At 37.5% G+C, this 27665-nt stretch overlaps 1 protein-coding gene across 3 annotated transcripts in view; it reads right to left on the reverse strand.

Annotated features, from left to right (window-relative positions):
- Positions 1–27665, reverse strand: part of PRKDC (protein kinase, DNA-activated, catalytic subunit) — a 214760-nt gene that overhangs the window by 109660 nt on the left and 77435 nt on the right. For all 3 annotated transcript variants that reach the window (XM_007085581.3, XM_042972680.1, XM_042972681.1), the window contains 13 exons: positions 26452–26675; positions 25527–25738; positions 24970–25102; positions 24377–24532; positions 23326–23529; positions 16188–16373; positions 15719–15817; positions 14469–14636; positions 11261–11388; positions 5251–5458; positions 2289–2467; positions 469–637; positions 155–220 (listed from right to left, as the gene is read on the reverse strand). In XM_007085581.3, coding sequence (XP_007085643.2) covers positions 155–220; positions 469–637; positions 2289–2467; positions 5251–5458; positions 11261–11388; positions 14469–14636; positions 15719–15817; positions 16188–16373; positions 23326–23529; positions 24377–24532; positions 24970–25102; positions 25527–25738; positions 26452–26675 — 2132 coding nt within the window. The remainder of the gene's footprint in view (positions 1–154; positions 221–468; positions 638–2288; positions 2468–5250; positions 5459–11260; positions 11389–14468; positions 14637–15718; positions 15818–16187; positions 16374–23325; positions 23530–24376; positions 24533–24969; positions 25103–25526; positions 25739–26451; positions 26676–27665) is intronic.

Consider the following 27665-nt stretch of genomic DNA (forward strand, 5'->3'; position numbering starts at 1 on the left):
CCTGAGAGGCTGAACTACATTAAACTACCAGATTTTATAGTTCAAAGCAGACTTGATACTGGGAGTTTTTGTTCATCATAACATATTGCTTTTTCTTCTATAAGCTCTTGGTAAATTTTTTAAACTTAGGAACACCATTAAAGATTTGACTCACCTCAACTTCTACAGGAAATGTGTAGCAGCGTTTCAGGTCAATCAGATTTTCAAAAATAAGCAAGTTCTGTAAATCCAAAAAGTCGTAATAAAAATATCTGAATAGTGGAAATTGTTATTGCTGATGCTACTATAGAGTTAACGCTACTTATAATTCATGGGGAAGCATTTTGGCTTTAAAATACATATATACAGAACTCAAAGAACTACATCTTTAATATTATAAGAAGGTGCAAATTATGATACAATTTTAATTCATATAATCTAACTTGCAATCCTACAATGGCAGCAACAGTGAAAATTTCAGAAGCCTACCTTTTCAGGTTTTTCACTCAACAGAAAACCTTGGTAAAATTTTAATTCGGTGAAGACACAGCAGATAACAGAAATGGCACAGTTGTACGCAGCACAATGGTACAGTCTTCTCCTCTCTAGCAACTGATTCTCACCCGCCATGTTCTCTGTAAATGCATCGTAGCACAATCTGCAGAGTAGACCCAGGTGAAAAATCAATTCACCTAACAGGGAGATCATTGCTAGAGCTCAACAATGCCCGACAACAGGATCTCAATTCAGTTTAGCCTTTTCCGAGTGTCAGGTTTGCGCCCAGCACAGTACCAGGTACCAAAAATAAAAGTCAAGCAAGTCACTATATTCACGCACACCTCGAGGGAAGACAGTGCCTGGGGATTTCACCACACTGTGGTATGCACAGCAACAGCAACAGCAACAAGCACGGTAAGTTAAGACATGGAAACAAGGAAGATGGACAGTAACCCAGGCGAAAGAGCCAACAAAGGTTTTAAGAGAAATTATCGGAACCGAATTTTGATTTCTAAGTTATGCGAGGATTATGAGCAGAGAGAAGAGTGTCACTTCCAGCCAGGCACAAGCCACACTGCGTGTTCAGAAGATGAGGTGGGAACTGGCAGTGCCTGGCAGTGAGCCGAAGGTGGAGAGGCGGTCGTTCCCGGAAGAGCTCGCCTGCCACGCTAAGGAGCCCGGAGTGAATTCTGCATAATGCGATCTCCAAACAATGCCCAGGTGGCCAACTACTTTTGAAAACAGTGTTGTCAGAACACAGCCACGCCCCTTCGTTTCCACATTGTTCATGACGGCTTTCCCAGTACACTGCAGTAGTTGCAAGAGACCATATAGCCTGCAAACCTGAAAATAGTTACTATCGAGTGGGACATTTACAGGAAAAGTTTGCTGGCCCCTGCTACTGAAGATGAGGTTCTTTTGAAGTGTTTCAGGTAGGAGGATGAAACAGTCAGGTTCACACTGCAGAGGTATTATCAGACTAGCAGCAGCACAGACAGAACTGATAGAGACAAGCCCGGGAACGGGGAGAATAACTGAGAAGGAGACTACACCGCAGTGGTTCCCCAGAGAACACCAGACGCTACAACTCTAGGTGAAGGAAGGAGGATGAGAAAAGGGCACCAGTCTTGGGAGCGCTGAGCAGATAACCCCCGCCCGATGTGATGACTGACAGGGTGGACATGCAGGCCGGAGAGATGAAGATGAAGGGAAATAAAACAGGACGCCCAAGTCTCGTTAGTGCAGATGAATGGATGCCGGGCACATCATTCCCCGAGGAGGTAAAAGAAGGGTGCGGGTAAGAGGACAGTACGGAACAGCTTGCTTGGGAAAGGCAAATGAGGCCTGGCAATGTCTGTGTCAATATTAACTAAGAGGGAACTTCGTGAGAAGGCCACTTTTAGAGAAAATGTATTGGACTGCTTTGTATTTTACAGAAAACCTGCTTAAACATGCAATATTCCTTTAATTTCAAATGGAGGTCAGGAAAAATAAAATACATAAATCCCTTCGTGCTGTAAAACATGCCACTAAAAATATATCAACCTATTAAGGGAGGAAAATGGTAGGAAAAAACAATAAAAGAAGAGAAGTTTTATTCCTTATAAAAGATGAGTATAGGATAAAACACGTTACCCATAACCTGCTAAATTAAAGTACACCTAAGTAGTTTGTGCACAAGAAAAAAACCAAGAAAACCATAAAAACTCATATTTAAATAAACATTTATTCACATTATATACATGAATAAAATACATGCATCAAAAATATTAACGAATCAAATACAACCCCAAATTAACTAAAAATCTTACTTAATAAGTGTCTTTGTAAGTTCACTTCCTTCTGTAACACATGAACCATGGAAAACCTGATTAATTTTAGACTCCTTCGAGTGAACATCATCTTTTGGAAGACGAGAATACATCACATCTAGGATCTTGTAACAGCCCATCTTCTTGGTGATTTGAGTATCAAAGGTAGATTCATTTAGCTAAGGAAAAGTAACAAGTAATTGTCTTTGGTCTCATCAAACAAGAAAAATAGTTTTTTAATATATCAAATGTTCAATTTAATACTCAATGCTCTTTACATAGAAAATAATTTTAACAAACATGTTGAATCACTTCAATAGGAGACTGCCAAGGGTCAGAAACATGGGCATACTGATGTGTTACGTTGAATGTGGCAGGAAATAACACATAATATCCAAATAGAGAACTTAGGGCATCAATATAGGACTTTTGCACAAAATCTTATCAAAGTCATGATGACAACAGGTGAAACCTCAATGTATTAAAAAACAAGATTTTCAACTATTTATGGTATTTCCTAAAGGTATCCAAGTCCTAACTCCCAGAACCTATGAGTTCTCACAAGGCAAAAAAAAGGACTTTGCAAATGTGATTAAGTTAAGGATCTTGAGATTGGGTGACAATTTTGGATTGGTCATGTGGGCCCTAGATGAAATCATATGTAACTGTATAAGAGGATACATAAAGGGATGAGACAGAAAGGAAAAGGCAATGTGATGACAGAATTAGAGGTCAGAGTGACACAGCCACATACAAGGAATGCCAGCAGCCACCAGAAGCTGGAGGAGACAGGAAGTAGACACTCAGAGCCACAGGGGCAAGCGTGGCCATGACAACACCATAAATTTAGGTCAGTAAAACTAATTTTGGACTTCTGGCCTCCAAAACTGGGAGAGAATAAATTTCTGTTGTTCTAAGCCACCAAGCTTATGGTAATTTATTACTTGAAGATTCAGGAAATAACACACATTTTGGCATTAAGAGTTTAATCTCCTGTAACAAATGCCAAAAATATGAAAGTGACTTTGGAATTGGATGATGGGTAGAGGCTGAAAGAAATTTGCCATGCATGACAGAAAAAGCCTAAACTGCCTGCAGAGACTGCTGGTAGAAATACCAGCACTGAAGGCATTGCTGGTGAGGGCTCAGAAGGAAGTGAAAAAGCATGCTAGCAAAACCAAATTGTCTTAGGGAACATCTCAATCATCATAAACACATCTTTGGTATAAATATGGATGTTAAAGTAGCTGCTGGTGAGGTCTCAGAAGGAAATAAAGAACATATTTTTTGACACTGAAGGAAAGGAGATCCTTGTAATACAGTGGCAGAAAACTTAGCTAAATAGTGTTCTATGCCTGCACACACAGCAGAACTTACAAGCCATGCACTTGAATATTTAACTAAAAATTTCCAAGCAAATTTTTAGAAGGTGCTCCCCCCTTTCTTCTTTGCTGCTTAAAATAAAATGTGAGGGTCAAGAGATAAATTGAGTTAGGAACTGCTGGGCAAAAAGAACCAAAACTTGATTTGAGAAATTCTCAGCTTATCCAGACTGTAAAAGATGCTAACATTAGGAGATTCACTGTTAAAAAAAGTGGCTCCAAAGACAACAAGGGTGTAGCTGGACAATCTTGGACTACTGCTAAAGAAATTAAGCATGGGACTCATGGATGCCCTCAATTATTTCATCAGAACCAGGAACAGAGATGGAATTATCCAGCAAAGATCTGTGGAGGACTCTCCTGTTAGTAAACCTCTAAGGCATACATAGGAGAGCTACAGAGTTTTTGAGAATGTCATACCAGAAGAAACACCACCAGCTTGGACTGAAAGGGACAGAGACAAAATGAAATGAAAAAAGGCTGTTATAATCCCTGAATTCTACAGGCAAGAAAAACAAATGATTTGTTTTCTAGTTTCACAGGTCCACAAATGGAAAGAATTTTGCCCCATGATGGATCATACCCAGAATCCCACCCATACCTGATTCATATGATTTGAATGATGAAAAAGGACTCTGAGCTGATGATATTCAGATGCAACCTTGGACCTAAAAGTTGATGCTATAATGCATTTAGACTTTGGGGGATGTTGGGATGGGATAAATGTATTTTGCAAGAGGGAACATTTGGTGCAGGTGGACTGTATTCGGCTGGATAATATCCACATACAAATACCCACATTTTAATCACTGAAACCATGAATGTTACCTTATATGACAAAAAAGGACTATACAGATGAAATCAAGTAAAGGATCTTGAGATGGGGAGATCATCCAAGTGGGTCCTCAACACAACACATGCAGAGAGAAATTAGACAGAAAAGGAGGAGGTAATGTGACCACAGAAGGAGGGAGAGGAGTGATGTGGCCACAAGCCACGGAATGCTGGCAGCTGCCAGAAGCTGGAAGAGGCAAAGAACGGATTTTCCCTCAGGGCCTCCGGAGCCTTGCAACACCTTGATTTCAGCCCGAGGAAATTGATTTCTGGCCTGCAGAACTATGAGAGAATAAGTTTTTGTTGTTCTACACCATGGTGGCGGTAATTTGTTATAGCACCCGCAGGAAACTAACACAGATCCCATGTAACTACAAGTTGTTACCAAACTGTTGAAGTAATGCTCCTTGAGCAACAGAGATCTTCTGACTGAACATATGGAAGTTTTTAAGAACACCAGCCAAGGAGATTTATCAATTCTTATTAATAGTCAATTTAAGGGGCGCCTGGGTGGCTCAGTTGGTTAAGTGACCAACTTCAGCTTAGGACACGATCTCACGGTTCATAAGTTTGAGCCCCACATCAGGCTCTGTACTGACAGCTCAGAGAACGGAGCCTGCTTCAGATTCTGTGTCTCCCTCTCTTTCTCTCTCCCTCCCCTGCTCACACTCTGTCTTACTTTCAAGAATAATAAATGAAACACTAAAAAAAATTTAATAGTACATTTAATAACAGATGTACAATACCTTTGTAAATCTAGACTTCAACACATCAATGGCATCCACCACAATTTTGCTAAAGAATTCTATCAAGGCATTCGGGCTACAGTGCCAAAGCAGAGTGAGAAGGCAGCGATCTACAAATGCTTGGCGAGTGACATTTGAAAGTAGGTCATCCCTCTTGAACATTCTGTACACACTTTCCAAAAGGGCTAATTGTGTGACACATGAACTCCTAAGAAAAAAAGAAAATTATATGAACATCCCTGCTTTGAACAAATGTTTTGAGTGCCCACACATAAAACAAGCAAAATAAATACCAATGACTACAAATTAAAAAATAACTTTAAAGATTATATATATATATGTATATATGTGTGTGTGTGTGTGTGTGTATATATATATATATATATATACACACACACCATGAAAAACAAGAAACATCTGTACATAAATCATATTATTATACTCATCCCCAGAAATCTTCATGCCGAATTTAGGCATTAAGAACAGTTTTCATTTACTTTCAAATCTGATGTTGTTTAGAAAACAACTGAGGCTATGGGAGAGTCTCAGGCCTGAAGATGATCACAATTCCAGAATTTGAATCTCATGGATCATAATTTACAAATTCTAGTCTCTTCCTAGTAACAAACTGCCATTCATATTTCCTATACAGAGATACATTCATCTGGCCCTTTATGTTCTTATCTGGAATGAAAGATACTTGAATGATCATCTGTAAGATTCTGTCTATAAATCTATAAACTAAGAATACAGTTAGTTTCTTCACCTATAAAAATGTGAGGTTAGGACTAAATGATTATTAAAATCTTTTTCCGGTTCTAAAATCCTGATACTCCGAAGTTAACCAGAGTAAAAATATTAGATGAAGGTAATTCAGTCACAAAACTGTAAGGCTGCAGGACAGATGCTACATGGGCTTCTGTAACATTTATTTGGGCATGGTCTTAGATTTAAATTCTTCTGAAGAGCTTCCTGATACTGAGCACAATAGAGATGCACAGCCCTAAAACTATTACACAGAAAGTTAAAAAGAGGAGCAGGAAAAGAAAAGGAAAAAGAGCAAAAAGAACAAAAATGGGCCAGCAGATAGTTTACTTAAAATAAATGCAAATGAGATCTAAATATATGAGTATATGCTCTATTTCACTCATAATAAGAGAAATATAAACTAAAACAACACTGAGAGATCCCCTCTCACCTATATAATTGGAAAAAAATCCAAGTGTTTGACAATATACTCTGTTGGCAAGACTGTGATGAGACAGACACTCTCATACATTGTCGAGGGAATGCAAATAATTACAGCCTCAAAATAAGGGATGTGGTAAAAGCTAGCAAGATTACAAATGCATTTAATTTTTGAATTACGTATAGGAATCCACTCCAAAGACATACTGGCAAAATACAAAATGACATACACACATGGCTATTCACTGTGACATTATTTTTAACAGCAAAAGACTGAGCCTAAGGGGGCTGCTTCAAAATCGTATGCTATAGTGAATAATTATACAGTTATTTAAATAAAAAAGGATTGAAGAAGATCTCTTGGTACCAACATGTAGTGATCTGTAGAAGACATGAGATAGAAAAAAAGGGAGGTAAAAAGGAATAAGAGAGGGGACAGAGACAGAAATAAGACTCCTGAATATAGTTCGTTATACAGATATGACCTTCAAATCATGTAAATGTTTTACATGTTCAAAAAGAAAATTAAATCAAAAGAAAAAACATAAACATTTCTAAAATCTGATAATTAAAATAAGCATACCCAACTAATTGGTATAACAGCTACGTATTGAAGAAAACTTTACCAAGTGATTTTGGAACACAAAACTCACAGAGAGTATATTATACTAATTATACTAAGTAAATTATAATTAAAATGAAAATTTTAAATTGCACACACACACACAAAAGTCTTGCTGGAATTTTGACAGCGGTCGCATTAAATTTATATATCAATTTAACAGAATTGCCATGTTAACAAATATTGAATCTTCAAATTCATGAACATGGGATGTCTCTCCATTTATTTAAATCTTTATTTTTTTATTTCCTTCAGCAGTGGACTATAATTTTTAGTGCACAGGTCTTGCACTTTTGTTAAATTTATTACTAAATTTATTACTTTGTTTTTATGATGCTATTAAGAAAACAATTATATTCCTAGTTATAGTTTTGAAATGTTCTCAGCTCATATACAGAAAAGTTGATTTTTGAACATTGATCCGGTATCCTACAAACTTCTATAATTGCTTATTAGTTCTGAAAGCGTTTTGTAGATCTTAGGATTCTCTCCCTCATGCCATCTGTGAATAAGGACAGTTTTGCTTCTTTCTTTCCAATCTAGTTGCCTTTTATTTCTTTCTCTTTCCTGACTGCACTGGCCAGAACCTCCAGTACAGTGTTGAACTGAAAAGAGTACACATCCTTGCCTTGTTCTCAGACTTAGGGGGAAAGCATTCAGTCTTTTACTATTAAATATTCTGTTGGCTGTTGGTTTTTCATAGATGACCTTTTGTCCTTTTCATCATGAATGGATGTTGGGCTTTGTCACAAATTTATCTGCATCCACTAAAATGGGAATGTGATTTCTGTCCTTTATTCTTTTAATATACTATATACTATTCATTGATTCTCAGATGTTAAGTTAGTTTTGCATTCCTAGGACAAATCCCAATTAGCAACAGTGTGTAACATTTATATGTTGTTGAATGTGTTTTGTTTTTTTTAATTTTTGAAAGACAGAATCTGATGGGGACAGGATAGAGAGAGAGAGGGAGACACAGAATCCGAAGCAGGCTCCAGGCTCTGAGCTGTCAGCACAGAGCCCAACATGGGGCTCGAACTCACAAACAGTGAGATCATGACCTGAGCCTAAGTCAGACGCTTAACCGACTGTGCCACCCAGGTGGTTCCCTTGGCTGGATGTGTTTTTCTAATACATTTTTGAAAATTTGTGTGTCTATATTCACAAAGGATTCTGGTCTATAGGTTTCTTGCAATGTTTCTTTCTGGCTTTATCTGTGTGATACTAGCCTCATAGGATAAGGTGAGAAGGATTCCTTTCTTCTGTATTTTCTGAGGCGTTTATCAAGTGTTGGTATTTTTTCTTTAAATATTTGATGAAAATTCACCAGTGAAGCTATCTGGGTCTGGGCTTTCCCTTGTGAGATTTTATTCTTTTCTTTTTGTGAGAAGATTTTAATTCTATTTATTTACTTACTAAAGGTTATACTCAGATTTTCTATTTCTTCTTGAGTCACTTTTGGTATTTTGTGACTTTTTAGGAATTTGTCCATTTTAGTTAAGTTGAATTTGTTAGCATAATGTTATTCATATTTCCCTATAATCTTTTTAACTCCTGAGAGATCAGTGGTAACACTCCCTCTTTCCTTCCTAATTTTCATGAACTGTACCTTCTTTGTTACTCCTAGTTTGTCTAGCTAACAGTTCTTCATTTACTTTTCAAAGAACAAATTTCAGTTTCACTGATTTTTCTCCACCATTTTTCTAATTTCGATTTCATTAATTTTCACTCTAATCTTTATTATTTCTTCCTTCTGCTTCTCTTCAGTTTAGTTTTCTTTTTCTTGATTTTAAGGTACAGGTTTATATTACTGATTTAGGATATTTCTTATTTTCTCTTTTTTTAATTATTAAATATAATTTATTATCCAATTGGTTTCCATACAACACCCAGTGCTCATCCAACAAGTGCCCTCCTCCCTACCCATCACCCACTGTCTCCTCTCCCCCACCCCCCATCAATCCTCAGTTTGTTCTCAGTATTTAAGAGTCTCTTATGGTTTGCCTCCTTCCCTCTCTGTAACTTTTTCTTATTTTCTAATACAGGTATTAAAAAATACAAATTCCTCTCTAGGCACTGCTTTGGTTCTATCTCATACATTTGGATATGCTTTATTCGTATTTCATTCAGATCAAATTCTGATTTGATCAAATATCAGATCAGATCTGATCTGATCAAATATCAGATCAAATATCTGATTTCACTCGTAATTTCTTCTCTGACCCAAGGGCTACTTACAAATGTATTAATTAGTTGGTTATTTAGAAGTGTTTTCTTCCATTATTAACATATAAATAACTTCATTATGGATGGAGAACATACTCTGTAAGATTTAATTCCTTTTAAATTTATTAAGACTTGTTTTATGGCTTCCATATGTGCTCAAAAGAATATGTATTCTCCCATTGTATAGAATGTTCTATAGTTGGTTAATTATGGTTTTTTAAAATGTCAATAAAAAGGAATGAATTATTGATTCACACTACACCATGAACCTCAAAAACTTGCTAGAAAAAAAAAAAGCCAGACATAAGAGATCACATATTCTATGATTCTATTTATATGAAATGTCCAGAAAAGGCAAAGTTATAAAGACTGAAAGTAGATTAGTGATTGCCTGGGGCTGGGAATGGGAATGTGAGTTAATATAGGATGTTATCAAGAGGATGAAATTATTCTATAGTGATGGCGGTACCACTCAGTAAAGTTACTAAAAATCACTGAATTCTAAACTTAAAATAGGTGAATTTTATGATATGTAAAATACAACTCAGTAAGATAAAATACCATGGATGTTTACAAATCAATATAAATAATGTTGATAAAAAAACAAAACAAAACAAAACAGGGCACCTGGGTGGTTCAGTCAGTTAAGGGTCCGACTTCATTTCAGGTCATGATCTCGTGGTTCATGAGTTCAAGCCCTGCATCGGGCTCTGTGCTGACAGCTCAGAGCCTGGAGCCTGCTTCAGATTCTTTGTCTCCCTCTCTCTCTCTCTCTCTGCCCCTCCCCTGTTCACGCTATCTCTGTCTCTCAGAAATAAACAAACAAACGTTAAAAAAAATTTTTTTTAAAAAGACTCACTGGCCACAATTAGAAGTAGCCACAGCGTCAAGCCCTAACTTTAAAAATTAATAATTAAAAAATTAATGATCAAATTCATTCCATTTTGTCCACTGTGATTTCCTACAACACTAAAACTATATTTGGGTAACCAAATAGTCCTAGTAATAAAGGCAAGTTCATTACAACATAATTCTAGCTCTTAAATTTAGAAGGAATAAAAGGATTTTTTAAATGACCATTTGCAACTCCCGATAAAATAAATGATTTGGGGCAATGATCATAAATGGATGCTAGAACCTCAGGAAAAGCCCACGCCAAACATAACTGATTAATCTTAGCATCGTTAAAATTAAGACCACTTCACACCTTGTGCCAAATGCCATGAACACGAAATACAGAGCATCCACTATTAAGTAATCTTGCCAAAACTTGAACCTGAATCTAACTAAGCTTTTAGACCTAACTTTCCACTTACAGGAAACCAGGGTTAGAGGAACGAGTTAAAAGAACAGAGACAAAAATCAGGTAAATCGATCAGGTAATGTAACTAACCGTGTAGGCCAAGTGTCCAGGTTTCTTTAACAACAACAAAAAAATAAGAGGGTAGGGGACTGTTCTAGATGAAGACAGACTGAGATACAACAGTGAAATGCCATGTAAAAAGATAATCCAACAGTCTAGAGCAGTTAAGACAACTGGAGAAATCTGAAAACAGAATTACTGATAATTTTTCTCCGTTGATAACAGTACTATATAGCAACCCAAGAATAACAGTATAATTTTAAATATACATGCAGAAGTTATTAGAGGTGAAATGACATCAGGGATCTGCTTTGTTACAATAACTACAGCACAAGAGAAAAGAGGCTAAAACAGGGGTGATGAGGCCGGAAAATGCTGGAGTGTGTTTGATTTGGATGCTCAGTTACAGTCTTACCCTTTAGCTTTGACTGTGCTTAAAATTCTCACAATAAGTTCTTTTTTCCTCCAAGAAAAACAAAATAAAATTTAGTTGTAAGAGTTGACTGCAATTGCCACTCAACCTTTTTTTTGGAACAGAGAAGATAATTTCCCAAAGAAATAAAATGTATATGGTTCCTGGGGTCCCAGACTAGAATACTATGACTTACTTTCCAGCAATCTTTTTGAAAGTAGATTGAAATAATTCTTCCATAACATGTTGCTGTTCCCGACAAAGAATTTCTGTCATTAACTGCAACAATATAGGACTTTGAGATAATTCCAATGCATCTAGGAACTAGAAGAAACAACAATAATAATAATTTCCTTGGGTTTTTATTTTTGTTTTGAACAGTTCTAACAAAATTAAAACAGGCTTTCACAGAGAATTAACAAATGCTAATACTTCCACCATTTCTGCAGCTATAACGAATACCTGGCACATAATAAATGTTTGCTAAATATTTGAGTTTTGATCCTTTTAAGGTTTTGCAGATATGTTTCCCTCTTAGAGCGGTCAGGATCTTCTAAAGATCTGAACCCAGATTCTGAAACTCCACGATGATGTGCCTTCACTGAGGACTTTGTCTTCACCATTCCAGGTACTCTGGGGCTTTTTCAGTTTGGAGACCTGTGTCTTTTCCACATGACCTTCATCGCACAGCAGCTGTTCTAGCTACTCACCCAATGTTCTCATCTCTACTCTCCCATCTTCCATCTTGACATCCGTTTGTTCTACTTCTGGGAAATGTCCTCAATTTTATCTTCTGTTTTGCAAAGTTGTTTTTTTTTTTTAATTTTGCTTTTATATATTTAATTTCCAAGAGCACTTGTTCTACTTCATGGACACAATACCTTCTCTCCTCTCTGAAGTTACTCTTACAGTTTCTTTTATATGTTCTCATCTCCCATCTCCCTTTGTTGACTCAGTTCCCTCTGAGTTCCTTCTTCCTGTTGGTTTACATCTTTTTAGGCTGGAAGTTTTCTTCAAATGTTTAGTGACTGCACTTATATTTATATTAGAGCATTTACATTAAGAGAAAGTAATATGGATGCAATAATCATTAGGTAACAGACCGCTTGGGAACAGGATACTTAGATGGTATCACTACATCAATGATCTGCTAATTGCAGAAATGCACCATTCAAGAGAGATGAGGCAGTCACCACTTTAACCAGGCCTCCAGATTTGAGGCCACTACCAGTGGGACAATGACAGTATTTGCCTCCTGATACGCTACTGTTGCCAAAAAGATTAGCCTGAATCTCATGACCACAGATTAAGCCTAACTTCTAGTTCAGAGGAAATACAGGGGATGGTGGACAAGTTAAAGAACATCTCATAGAAACAATCAAACAGGGGACAACATCCAAGAGAAGTATTCAAGAGAAGATCTGGAAGTTTCCTCCAAAAATACAATGTCATGGAAAAATAAAAGGGATGGGGTGAACTAGTTCTAGATTAAAAGATACTAGAGACATGACAATTTGATGAATCATTAATTAGGTACTGGTTTGAAAAAAAACAGCTAAACATGGGGACATTTAAAGAAATGTGAATACGCACTACATAACATAGTGTCAGAGGAGGGCTAATTTTCTTAGGTATAAAAACATTATTGTGCTTATTATTATTATTCTTAGAACATGTATGCTGAGGTATTTAGGGGTGAAGTATCTTGATATCTGAAACTAACCTGCAAATATTTCAGTAACTAACATACCACATGCATACATATACAGATAAAGCAAGTATGACAAAATGACAAAAGATGGTTATACAGATGCTTGAGTGTTCTTTCCATTTTTCTGTATGTTTGGGGAAAATTATATAAAACGGACCCATCTGGGTGGATGGATGGTGTCTGTAAAATAGCCTTTCCATGTAGCTACTTTGCTTCCTTACAGGATGGTGATGGGTCCCACAGATAAGAAATCCAAGAAAGACAGAGTCAAGAGAAAAGTATTAAGCCTTTTGTGACTAGCCTTGGAAGTCACATAGCATCACTTCCACTGCATTTTTGTTTGTTTTGTTCTAAGTGAGTCTTCAAGGCCAACCCATATTCATAGGGGGAAAATTAGACTTTGTCTCTCAATGGAAGAGTCACACCGTAAAAAGAACGTGTGGGACAAAATATATTGGTACAGTCATCTTTGGAAAATATAATCTGCCACACCTATACCCTACGTTTATCTCTACCTTAGCATTAGTGTATTTGAATCATCTGTTTCTTTCAGTTTCTTCCTTGTTTTACTCTAAGATAATATCTTCATCATTTTTGAGAATTCAGACATTAGCCCAGGGCTCAATCCATCACAAGTATGGCAGACCACTATCCACCCTCCAATGGTCATTCTCTTAATTTTTTATGGGTTGAATCCAAGTTCCAGTCAAGTACCCATATCATCTGCTTTTCAAAAGTATGCGATATACCACCTTGCTCTTATGAAAGATCTATATTAGAACCTATTTTCACTAACTGAAGAAATCCAGAGGATTTTTGCTTTTATGAAAAAAAAAAAAAAAAAAAAGCAAAAATAGCATTCTGCATTTGTTTTGCAGTAAGCTGTTATACAGGCAGCATATGCCCTGAGTAACGAGAGCAGCACCACCAAGCTCTTTCCCCAAGAACTATGCTAGCATCTCAGTCAGCATCAAACTGCCATAGCTGTGAAGTAACTGTGCCTGTGAGCATCTGTGCTTTATCTCAATTTATTCTACGCAAGATGTGTCCTTTGGTATGAGAAGCACCTAAGAGACGATATTTTTTGGGTCTAGGAATGCTCAAAAAATTTCCATATAAATTAATGGCAAATGCTTCTTTGCTTTATGCCATTCAGGCTTATAAAAGGTTTCACAGAAATGCTCTACTTTTGGATAGCAAGGGAAACCTGTATCTAGTTGCTGAAAAAAACAACAGTCTAGTACTATACAGGAGAAACAAATAATCCACCACCTTGTTTAAGCCACTGATATTTTAGAGACCTTCAGCTGTACATTAAATAATATAGGTGATAATCACTAACTAATTAAATTTTCAAATAATCACTACTTAATTAAATTTTAGAAATTGAACCATATTGGTAATATTCCATTTCTTAGCTCTTTGGAATTATTTTTCTAAAAGTATATATTATGCATAAAATACTTCACAATATTTTTCTGCATAAAATATTTCAAATTAAAATGGGAGGAGGGTGAATTCTGAAAGATTTGGATATGCACCTGCTTCCACAGCTACCCAGCTTTCAAAATGAACTGAACTGAATTCTTACAGTTAGAATACTTCTCTGACTCAGAATATTTCACTTCTTTTCATCAAGAAATGTAACAGAAAAGCATTGTTTTAATTTTACTTAGTACTACTAAAAACTAACCTTTTTCATGCAATCTACATAATTATTGTAACGCAGAGTTCCCGGGGGAAATTCTTCAGACTTCATGGGGAAATTAGAAACAATAAGCTTTTCCAGAACATGCTTAAGGTCCTCAAGACTGCCTCCAGTAAGATTGGTAAAGAATGGAAGAAGAATTACAGCTTGACCCTGTGGGAGCAACGCAGACATATGAAACTGCACCAGTAGGTGCTTACGAATCCTACAGAATAAATAAAATTACTGCTTTCTAAAGGTTTTGCAAATAAAGCACTGTGTGGATTCAATGAATGACTCCAGAATACCTTCTAGATTACATTGAAGACCAACCTGAAGGCGATGCTGTATCTCAGCTTCTACTCTAGAGGCCAGTGGGCCAACTCAGGCCAATGTTAATTTAATTAACGTGTAATTAAACAGGATACTGTATATGACTCTGTGTGTGATTTTTCCTTCTACAAATATAGACTCTAGTAGAGATAAACTGGAAAAGTTTGGTGTGGAAAGTACATCCTGAACACCTATGGGGTAATTTATAAGTATTCCTTCACAAGACTAATTCAGAACTTCATAATAAAAGTAAAAGAAACTAGAAGAAACTAGATGCTGTTTTCTATCTCCCTTGTGTGGAAAGTAAGTTCTCAGACTCTCATATTGAGAAATGAGAAATTTGATTAATCATGAAACAGAAAATTCCAAAGAAACATCTTCATGACCTAGTAAAAAGATGGCTTTCATTAAGGCCACATTTTATTAGAGCATAAAATCTAATTATTATAGGACTTCAAAATCATAATATTAAGTTTTTGACCCTAAAAATTACCAAGATATATTTATTAATAGAAAAATAATTGAGTAATAGTTTAAATTCTGTCATTTGCTAATACAGCAATTCTCAAAAAAGCCAATTTAAATCATACATATGCAAAGATAAATGTTAATTTTTCTAAGTATGGTAAGCTCATTGTGATTATATTTATCTTTTAGAGACATACAGAAGTATGCACAGATCAGATAAAATGGTATCAGGGGTTTCCTTCAAGGATGGGAGTGACTGCATAGTTGAAGAGAGATGGCTATAGACAGACGGCTATTGAGGCTAAATGACCGGTATGTAGGGGTTATTCTCTGCTTTTGAGTATGTTTGAAATTTGCCATAATAAAAAACAGAAAATATCACAGGTATGCAAAAATATAAAATGGGAAAATAATGGAGAATGTAATCTAAAAGAAAAATCTTTTTCACCACTTACCTTTAAATGTAAACCCAACTTTGAATCACCAAGTAGACTAGCATATGTTGTAAAAACTTCAGGGAATGCACTGTGATTTGTATTAAAAGATGAATCAATCTAAAGGAGGGTAAATAAAAACATGATACATTTCTGTATTATGCCTCTAATTTAACACGTTTTCCAAGTTTTTTAACTTCAGAAATAACCTATAAATTTGTTCTTGGGCTTCAATAATATTTTAACAATTCTTATCCTGAAATATTTTGAATCTATCTGGCAAGATGACATACGCAAAAACACTGAAAAGATAACGTATAAGATAAAGTATCAGAAAGGGAAAAAGTATAAAATGTAATCAGCAACTATCCAATAAAAATACTTTTTATTTATCAAACCAATGAGCTCTTAAGAAACCTCCATCACATTTTTAAAGATACAACTTAGAGATTCCAAAACAACTGCATTTTTAATAGGTTTCTCAAGATACCTGCAAAATTTTTGCCAGTAAGGTCAGCACTGCCGTTTTACTTTCAGGAGCAGAATCTTTGGCCCACCACGAGTCCCACTTCTTCCAGTTATGCAGAATTGTACTCGCAAGTTTCAGTCCTTGGTGTCTCTGGCTGGCTCGATCCCTGAAGCTCTGATCTAACATACCATTCAAAATGGCGCTCACCTGAAACAAACGCATGGTGCTTGAAGAAAAACCCTCAACATCAAGACTGGCAGGTATAGAACAAAATTTACTTTCGGTTCAAAGCTATTCTTGGGAAATAAAGATACTATTCCTATAACAGCTGTTTATTTCACAACTCCTCAGATTTGAGAAGAGCAACTTAACATGTAAATTTTCCCACAAAAGCATCAGGTGGTCTCCTTTATGAAATCATGCTCATCCTGTCTCTTGTTTTCTTAGCTGGGGGCATTCTCGATGAGAGGAAGAATTAGTGCTCTTCTGTTGCATACACACATGCACAGAAGCATACACAACAGGCTTGCACGCACACATTTCCTGTCCCACCACCTTTCCAATAGTGACATCCTAATTTTGGTTAGATTACTATTCAATATTCTTATCATTACGACAATGTAAACATTTTGCACAACATTTTGATCTCCCTGAAGTTAATATTTCCCTGCTTTCTTTCCTGTTTTCAATGTGCCTATCATTATTTGTCATCAAATTCTCCCAAATTAATGAAACCTCCTCAAGACATCTACACACAACAAGAAGTCTATCAGCTCCATCTCAGTGGCAGCACAGCTCCCACTCTGGAATGTCTAAGGTCACTGTTCTTTGGGTGTCACCTCAGCATCCTCCAGGAGACTGGTCCCCTTCTCTGTGTTTGAGCTAACTTCCCAGATCCAACATCTTCCTCTTTCTTGACTGACTGATGAGAGTGCAGGGGAGAGAAGATTCCTTTGAGATCTGGCACATCTGAAACATCTGCATTCAACTCTCACATATGACTGATGGTTTGGCCAGATTCCAGGCCAGAACTCCAGGCTGGAATCTTCTTCGCTGAGTTGTGAAAGAAATTTGGCTTACAGTCTTCCAGTGTCCTCTTTGCATTTGGGAAGACAAACAGCATCTGATCTCTTGATCCCTTTAAATGTAATCAGGTTGTCTCCTGCAGAAACTTTTTAGAATCTTTTCTCGTGGTGAACCCCTGGGTTCTGAATTTTCAAGAAATTTACTCCATGTGGAGCTGCTTTCATACGCTGTGTTGGATATTCAATGGCCCTTTCCCATCTGGAGACTCAAGGCCTTCAATTTGGGCACTTTCTCCTGAGCTGTGTTATGCATAAAGGCCTTTCCTTGGGCCTGTCTTCCCTCTGGGGTGGAGGTCCTGGTGTTACACCTTATCAATGGATCCCAACATTCTCTCTACTATTTTCTGTTTTGCCTTTTTACTTTATTCTCTCTGAGAGTTCCTAAATTTTATCTTCCAAACCAATTTCATTTTTAATTTCTGATGCCTATGCTTAATTCCCAAAAGTTTTTTTTGTATGGTGTTCTTTTCAGTACCAATTCTTATTTTGTCAATGCACTGTCTCCTTTCATCTTTCTGAGGTTCTTTTCTCTTTACATTTCTATCTCACTGAATAGTCTCTGTCTCAAGTGGCTTTTTAGTTGCCTCTCCCTTTTAAAATCCATTTCCTCAAAGGCTGGTGCTCCTTGGCTGTTGACACATATTGAGGAACTGACTACAGGTACTGTGCAGTGGGCAGGGTTCACTGGCAGTAAAGATCTCTGTAGGTTGATCTGGCTGGGCAATGATGATACTTAATCTTTATTTTCTCTTAGGCTTGTCAAAATATTCTGATACCCTGCCTGAAGGTATATACCTAATTGACCATATTCTGGGAGCCAAACTGGGGGGAAAGAGCTAATAGCCTCAAAATTCAGACTTCAAGGAGGTTTTCAGTCAACTTCCTTGTTTCAAGAAGGTATTCCTACACCAAAGATATACAAAGCATCATAAGAGACCACTATGAACAATCACCAACAAATGGGACAACCTAGAAGAAATGGATACCCTAGAAACATACAACTTTCCAGGATTGAATCATGGGAAGATAATCTGAACAAACCAATTAATAGTAAGGAGGTAGGATTAATAATCAAAAACCTCCCAACAAACAAATGTCTAGAGCAGAATGGCTTTACTGGTATATTCTACCAAACATTTAAGGAGGAACTAACACCAATCCTTCTCGAACTCTTCTAAAAAAGCTAGAAGATAAGACAACACTTCCATACTTATTCTTTGAGGCCAGCATGACCCTGGTACCAAAACCAGATAAGGAAACTACAAGAAAAGAAAATTACAGGAAAGTATCCCTGATGAACATAGATGTAAAATTCCTTAACAAAATATCAGCAAATCAAATTCAACGATACTTTAAAAGGATCATATACCATGATCAAGCAGGGTTTATTTCAGGGATGCCAGGATGTTCAACATCCACAAATCAATTGGTGTGATAAGCTACATTAACAAAATAAAGAATGAAAAGCATATACTCATCTTAATAGATGCAGAAAAAACATTTGATAAAATTCAACAACTACTCATGATTAAAACTCAACAAATTGGGGGCACCTGGGTGGCTCAGTCAGTTAAGGGTCTGATTTCAGCTCAGGTCATGATCTCATGGCTTGTGAGTTCAAGCCCCGTGTCGGGGTCTATGCTGACGGCTCAGAGCCTGGAGCCTGCTTCGGATTCTGTGTCTCCCCCTCTCTCTGTCCCTCCCCAGCTCATGTGCGCTCTCTCTCTCTCTCTCAAAAATAAATAAAAACACTAAAAAAAATTTTTTAAAAAACTCAACAAATTGGGTACAGAGAGAACATGCTTCAACATAATAAAGACCATATATGACAAATGTACAGCTGACATCATACTCAATAGTGAAAAACTGAAGAGCTTTTTCCCTACAATCAGGAACAAGAAAAGATGTCTACTCTCACTTTTATTCACCACAGTACTGGAAGTCCTACCCACGGCTATCAGACAAGAAAATGGAATAAAAGGCATCAAAAACAGAAAGGAAGTAGTAATACTATGTCTATTTGCAGATGGCATGATACTATATATAGGAAACCCTAAAGACTCCACCAAAAAACCTGTTAAAACTACTCAACAAATTCAGTAGAGTTATAGGATACAAAACCAATATACAAAAATCTGCTGTGTTTCTATACACTAATAACCAACTATCAGAAAGTGAAATTTAGAAAACAATCCCATTTACAATTGCATCACAAAGAATAAAATACCTTGGGGTGCCTGGGTGGCTCAGTCCGTTAAGAGTCTGACTCTTGATTTCAGCTCACGTCACGATCTCATGGTTTGCAAGATCGAGCCCCATGTTGGGCTCTGCACTGACAATGCAAAGCCTGTTTGGGATTCTCTCTCCCCCTCTCTGTCTTCCCCTCTCCCACCTGCAGATGCACACATGTGCTCTGTCTCTCAAAAATGAATATATAAGCATTTACTAAAACAATAAAATACCTAGGAATAAATTTAACCAAGGAGGTTGAAAACCTATACGATGAAAACTAGAACACACTGATTAAAAAAAACTGAAGATACAAATACATGGAAGGATATTCATGCTCATGGAATAAAATAATATTGATAAAATGTTGATGCCATTCAAAGCAATCTACAGACTCAATACAATCCCTATCAAAATTCCAATGGCATTTTTCACAAAAATAAAACAATCCTAAAATTTGTATGGAAGCACAAAAGACCCTGAATAACCAAAGCAATCTTGAGAAAGAACAACAATGCTAGAGGCATTATGCTGTAATCAAAACAGTATAGTATTGGCATAAAAACATAGGTCAATGGAACAGAATAGAGAGGCCAGAAACGAACATGTGCAAGGAGCCATACGATGATGACGATGATGACGGACAAAGGAGCTAAGAAGATACAATGGAAAAAGGATACTCTCTTCAATAAATGGTGATGGGAAAGCTAAACAGCAACATGTAAAAGAATGAAACTTGCCACATATTTTACACCATACATAAAAATCAAGACAAAATGTGTTAAAGACGTGGACTTAAGATATGAAGCCATAAAATTCCTGGAAGAAAATTTAGGGCATAAGCTATTTGACTTTGGTCTTGGCAATGGTTTTTTTTGGATCTGACATGAAAAGCAAAGGCAACAATAGCAAAAATAAACAAGTGGAACTACATTCAAACTATAAAGCTTCTGCACACAAAAGAAATCATCAACAAAATGAAAAGGCAAGCTATAAAATGGGAGGAAATATCTGTAAATCATGTATCTGATAAGGGTTAATATCCAAAATACATGAAGGATTCCTACAACTAAACAGCAAAAAATTAAACAATCTGATTTAAAAATGGGCAGAGGAACTGAATTAGACATTTCTCCAAAGAAGACAGATAGTCAAAAGGTATATGAAAAGGTGCTCAGCATCAAAATCACCAGGAAAATGTAAATGAAATATCATCTCATCCCTGTAAGAACAGCTAGCATCAAAAAGACAAAAGTGTTGGCGAGGATATGAAGAAAAACTCTTGTGCACTGTTGTTGGGAATGCAAACTGGTGCAGCTGCTATGGAATACAGTGTGACAGTCCCTCCAAAAATTAAAAATAGAAGTATGATTTGATCCAGCAATTCTACTTCTGGGTATACATCTGAAGAAAAGGAAACCACAACCTAGAAAACATATCTGCACCCCCATGTTCAGTGCAGCATTATGTACAATAGCCAAAGACATGGACACAATCTAAGTGTCCATCAACAGATGAATAAAGAAGATGTGGCATATACATATACAATGGAATATTATTCAGCCACTAAAAAAAAGAAAATTCTGCCAATTGTCACAACATGGGGTGGACCCTGATGACATTACGCTAAGTGAAATAGGTCCTACAGAGAAAGATAAAAAAAAAAAAAGATTAAAAAAAAGATATCACTTATACGTGGAATCTACAAAATAGAACTCACAGATACACAGAACAGACTGGTGCTTTTCAGAAAAGAAGATTAATAAATTTAATTATAATAAATTAAATACTTCTGTAGAGAACAAACACTCCAAGTAAGATTGAAAGATTAATGGCCAGTAGGAAAAAGGACTTTTGCGAAAAGGTCTACTATCCTTAATATACAAAAACCCCTTAAAAACTAATAAGGAGGTTCACCCCAACAGAAAAATGAGCAAAATACAAAACATCAGCACACACCAGAAACATTTTGGTTGTTCAAAAATACTAGTGGGAGGGGCACCTGGGTGGCTCAGTCAGTTAAGTGTCCAACTTTGGCTCAAGTCATGATATTGCAGTTCATGAGTTCAAGCCCCACACTGGGCTCTCCACTGCCAGCAAGGAGCCTGCTTCGGATCCTCTGTCTCCCTCTCCCTCTGCCCCTCCCTGTTTGTCCTTTCTCTCTCTTTCAAAAATAAGTGAATGTTAAAAAAAAAAAAAAAAATACTAGTGGGAGACAAAGGTCAAAAGACTTCGAGAACTGACATTAAACTTGAGAGATTAAAATACAAAACAGAGTTTTCACTTGTGGAATAATAAAATGTTTTTCGTATGGTGCCAAGTATTTCAAACTTTACCTCATTACTCTAATACTGGTGTTATATACAGAACATGACTCTACTCTTAATTACAGGTCTTTCCCCAATAAACAACAAAAAAGACATCCTCCACTCAGCTCTGCCTAGGGTGCCCCAGCACAGAGATACCTATCCCTTGTAGAAATCTGGCTGCCCCGAGTGTCCTCAAGTGGGGAAGGATCAATCCCCTGAGGACAAGGCAAGGCCAGGTAACCTGGCAGGGGGGCAGGGGACAGCTACATTTCACACAGTCCTCCCCTCTTTGGTCTCTCCTTCACACCTGCTCTTGGTACTCTGGAGGCCTGGGACTCTATTGCCAGACCCAAGAAAGCCTAGGCTCTACAGCACAGATCAGCTGTCTCCCCACTGCTATGTCATACTGCAGCTTTCTTGGATCCCAAAATCTGTTACGACTTGCCCTTTTGCTAGAAATAGCTTCCAAAGTGCTGTCTCTCTTCTCTTTTCTCCTTTAATCTGTGTCTTTTAAGACTGTGTTTAAAAAAAAAAACCACAAACCCATTTCTGTCACTTTAGAGGGAGCTGAGGAGGAAGTGGAGATAAATGTTTATGGCTTTTATCCATCACCTTCACCAGAAGCCTCAATAGCTTCGGAGATCAAAATGTTCTACTTATTAAAAGTTCATTTCTAACTTTAAAAAACATAAATACCTAGTACAATCTGACACAAAGTACTCTCCTACAACAGACAAACACTGTGTGGAATAAAAGCTTAATTCAATAGGAAATTATGTACTCTCCCTTAAAATGGCCATTCCCAATAGTTCCCAGTTCCTGACTGTCTACAGACTGGGTTAAATTTAAAAATTTTACAAGTTTAACAAACCAAAGTCAACATATACTAAACACTGAGCTCCAAGGTTCAATGTGAGGGGGCCTAGTGGCCTACAGTAGGATCGCACAGGAAACGATGGCTCTCTGTGCCAACCTGTGAAAGGACCATAACTATAGAAAGGACACTGAATGTACGGGACCAACTGGCGGCTGGTGCAAACACAAAGGCGGGCTCAGGCCTCACGACGGGCTTAGGAGCTCCAACGCCATTTCTTCACAAAAGTCAACATCCTACATAGCTGTGCCTTGTAATATTAGGCCTAGAAATTCTGCGGGAATGAGAGATTAGAAAAAATAATCCACGTTTCCACATCCATTTAACATTATTAACTGTTCATAAAAGCTGTGTTTTCTTCCCTTTGATTTTGTTTTCAAACACTGGCAAAAGTTTTCAACCTTCCAGGAAGAGATCCTGTTTTGTTCTAATGACATTTTTCAAGAACATGGCAATCTTTTTATAAGCATTATATAAGAAAATATATTTCATTTAAATAAAAATTCCACAAACAACTCACAAGTGCAGGTAGTGTGGTACAGGAGCATGTCTTTAGCTAACACCACAAGGGTCTCTGGACCAATGTGTGGAGTTTGATGGTAATTCTTGCTACAAGAAAAAATAGTAAAAATAATAAAAATAAGAAATAAAAATTTCATTACCATTTTGGGATTATCCACAGACGATTTCAGGAGTTCCAATACTGCAAGATCTAGATTTTTCAACAATTCAGTGTTGACTGTCTCTGAGAACAAGCTATAAAAATACTCTCCGTGACAGAAGCTGGCCATGTTTCTCTGGGACGCTCCTGAGGGTGGCAGAGACAACACTGCTGTATCCAGGAGAAGATTCACAAGGTGCTCGCACTGTGAAGAAGCAAGGAAAGGTACGATGATAAGAGTATGTATCTTACCAGCTATAGAAAGACTCCTGGGAAGCTGCTAACTTTGAGAGTGGAAAATCACTCTCAAGTAAGGTCTAAAGAGAACCTCGTATTTGAAGGTCTAGGTTCAAGTCTGAATTATATGCATTTCAATGACCCTGTACTTTCTAGGTTTCATTTTGGGAAAGAAATCTTCCCTGACTCATGTTTCCCCCAAATTCCCAGAGAATCTTGTTGTTTCTTTGAGGAGACAGGATAGTAAGAGTACTTTTAGACGATTTAAATACGTAACTTGTTGACATTAAGTGAACAAAGGGGCAAAGAAGAGCTTTCTGCTACAGGAGAAGGGAGGACAGATTGGAAGGAATGAACACATAGGACTGGTGAACAGATCTCAGCTACAGCAGAGACTGTTTGAGGCCAGCCCTATATGGTTCAAAAAGCCATGAAGGTATCTTTCTGTGGTGCCTCTGGAATTATCCTCCAGGGGTGCTCCCAAATCAGCCATCTGAGATCACTAAGGACAGGGGAAGAGGAAGCCACTGTGTTAACAGTCCAGCTTTATAGACACAAAATGTTCTCTGCCCTCTAAAGTCTTTTTGGAAACAAAGTGGGATAGACAAAACCCCAGTTTAAGAAGAATCTTATCCTATTTCTTTTATCTAAAAAACCTTTTAGAAAGTAAGTCAGATCATGTAAATCTATTAAAGTACTTATGGAGCTAAGAACTTAACTAAATTCCAACTAAATTCCTGTTTTTAGAAACATGTTACGAATGAGCTATATATTTCCATCAGCAGGATAGCACAGCGTGCAGCTACTGTTCCTACCTGTACTCCAAAAGCAAAGGCCAACTCCAGAAGTCCGCTGGCTAGTCGCTTACAACTGGGGTCTAGTGAAGGAAGGCACTGTTGTTCGTCCCCAGGTGCAATGCTTTTATAAACCAGGGAAAGAAGTTTTGTGCCAACAGAATACTGATCTGCAGACTAAAATAAAGTCAATACTAAAACATCCAGCAGTAAGATATTTTATAAAAACACACAATTTCATACCTTTCATTAATTAAAAATATCCATGGTCACTAACAGTGACAACTACCTTCTAATTGTCAGGAAAATTTTCACTCAACTTTGCTTTGCATGTTATATTTTTTCACTTATATTGCCTAGCCACAGGGCACAATAGCAGTCTCCAAAGTTCTTCAGAAGGCTGTGGGAAATATACATGTCCTTATTTTCATTTTACACTTATAAATTTGTATATCTGTACTCTAAGTCAGCACGTCTGGAACAAGTCATTATGTAATTCCCATTTCAGCATATCCCATGCATACAGGATGCGTGAAACACACATATATACAAGGAAATGGACTGCTTATGTTAATCAACTAAGAGAAACGTAAAAACACATTGGCTCTGTTTACCTGAAATGGTAAGACAACATGCAAAAAACCAGCTCTGTGAAGTTGTTTACAAGCCGACACAACAGAAGCCAGCTTGGCCCTATCCACAGAAGCATCAGGGCCATACAGGTCAACGGCACAAAGCTCCTCAATGCTGCCATGTGAGAAAAACAAAAAGAAACTAGATGAGTGCTAGCTCACCAAATTAGCAGGATACACCAAAAAACCGTGTGTGTTCTGTTATAAATGTGTTAACTGCCTGACACTCAAATTCATTACGTGACCTGGGAAAGCAAACACAGGTTAACACTGAACAAGGGGCCCAGGCACTAATCCAGCCATGGAAATCAACATGGGGCTGAGCCACACCTGAGACTTGCTTACCATAAGGTGCAGGGGAGGCATTTGTTAAATAGATGATTTTCAAACAACTAATGAGATTCTCTGCGTCAAACACCCCACTGATGAGATCCTTTACTTTAGGAAATGGGACTACAGCAGCCACACGTGTGGCTGCCAGAATACGCTGCAACCTTCAAGTGCACAACACTGATCCCAAGCACGATCTGAATGCCCACCTCTGTGCTGTTAGTTCTTCCTTGAGGTGCATCTCCAGGATGTCTTTGTACGGGGAGTTCTTTAGTGCTTTCATCAGGTCCACACAAACATCAGGAAGACGATTCATAACTAGGACATCACCGATATTGAAACCTATGCTTGAGGGCTCACATAGGGTTTTCACCAAGAGTTTCATAAGGTTTGTGTTATTACATAAATCCTTCTCAAGGAGCTGCAAAAGATGATTTGAATAAAAACACATCCATGAGTCAGCATTTAGATTTTCAGTAGTGTAAGGTCCATGAAGCTGGGGATTTTTGCCTGGCTGAAGCAGGGGCTGGCAAACTTTCTCTGTAAAGGGTCAGACAATAAATGTTTTAGGATTTGTGGACCCAGTGGTCTCCACCGCAACTACTTAATGAACTGCCATTATAATATGAAAGCAGCCATGGACAATACATGGACAAATGGACTCGGATGTGTTCCAATAAAACCTTCCTTACAAAAGCAGGCAGCAAGTGGGAAGTGGGCTGTGGACCATAGTTCTATGGCTCCCGGTTTAGGGCAATGCTGTACCTGCAGACAGCCTTGCATACAGGAGGCACTCAGTATGTATTAACTGGATGGACTGACTGGACTTTGTTTATATAATAAGCTTCACAGATACATTTACAAATATTTGCTAATGTACATTTCCTAAGGCAAATGTTTGATCGATCATAGCATAAAATGCAATATCCAATAGAACATTTAGAGAAACGATTTTGTACTTTACTCACACAGTAAGATAAAAACGCTGCATTTTATTACTTTCGAGAACACGTAACCCCTACAGCAATGGGAACTTCTAAGGAAGCCAAAACCACTCTTAATAGGTACCGGAAAGTATTCTTCCAGTGCCAGGTGCTGACCTCAAAGTAAAAGAGCAGCAGCCAGTGACCCTACCTTCCAGCCTTCTGGGGAGATGCTGAGCAGTGTTGTGGTGAATTCCATAATCCGGACCACAATTGTGCATTTGCTGTAATTGTATCTTTCTCCCTCTTGGGGGCTGGGTCTGTGACCTACTGCCCCAGTGCCAAAGCACTTTTCTGCTGCCATAATATCATGCATAGCAATGCTTTCTAAAAAGAAAGTCACAGCTTTCCAAAGCGAAGACTGTGTTTCAGTACCTAGAAATAAAAATTACACTCAAATATTAACATATGCTTCCTTCCAAATCCACTAAAATTAACGTAAAATTCCTTCTTTAAGTATAGGCACGATACACATTTAGTCAAAATTCAAACTTACAAAGCTTTTAGAAGATTATGACAATTTCTATCAAATGTTTAAAAAGCTCATATGCTTTGATCCAGCATCAAAATTTTATCCTAATGAAATAATGGCAGAATTATAAAGATGTGCTTGTAAGGATTTTCATTTTAGCAGCTTTTAATAATGAGACAACAGAAACAACCTAAATATCCTTCAAAGGGGCAAGAGAGACAAATCATGGCAGTGGTCTTTTTATGGAAACAACTGCATGAACTCCCAAATGGACTTTTTCATAAAAGTCGCCGTTCTGAAAACACAAAGGTGCTGGCTCTCCTCTCCCATCTCCACTCCTTTCATGATCACCCCGGTCTTGCTTACAGGAAGGAAGATAAAACACCCTTCTCTTCTCCTCAGTCCCACTGTAGTTTTTATACCAGGTGTAAAGACCTCCCAAACAGAGGGACAATTTTAAAAAGTGGTGTACATGTTGAAAGAGAGAGCAAAGACAAGGACGAGTAAGAAATCCTTTTATAAGTCTAAGGGTTTCCAATTCTTTGTTTTCATAAAATTTTAGTTCATCAAATTGCCAACTTGACAGATCATTAAAAATAATTCTGGGGGCGCCTGGGTGGCTCAGTCGGTTGAGCGGCCGACTTCGGCTCAGGTCACGATCTCACGGTCCGTGAGTTCGAGCCCCGTGTCGGGCTCTGTGCTGACAGCTCAGAGCCTGGAGCCTGTTTCAGATTCTGTGTCTCCCTCTCTCTGACCCTCCCCCGTTCATGCTCTCTCTCTGTCTCAAAAATAAACGTTAAAAAAAATTAAAAAAAAAAAAATTCTGATGACAGGTCACTATCTATTCAAAAGAACTGAGAGAAAATATATTAAGAATTTCATTCTCAAACACC

This window comes from Panthera tigris, chromosome F2 (assembly GCF_018350195.1).
Source record: "Panthera tigris isolate Pti1 chromosome F2, P.tigris_Pti1_mat1.1, whole genome shotgun sequence".
In the NCBI taxonomy this organism is placed as follows: Eukaryota; Metazoa; Chordata; class Mammalia; order Carnivora; family Felidae; genus Panthera; species Panthera tigris.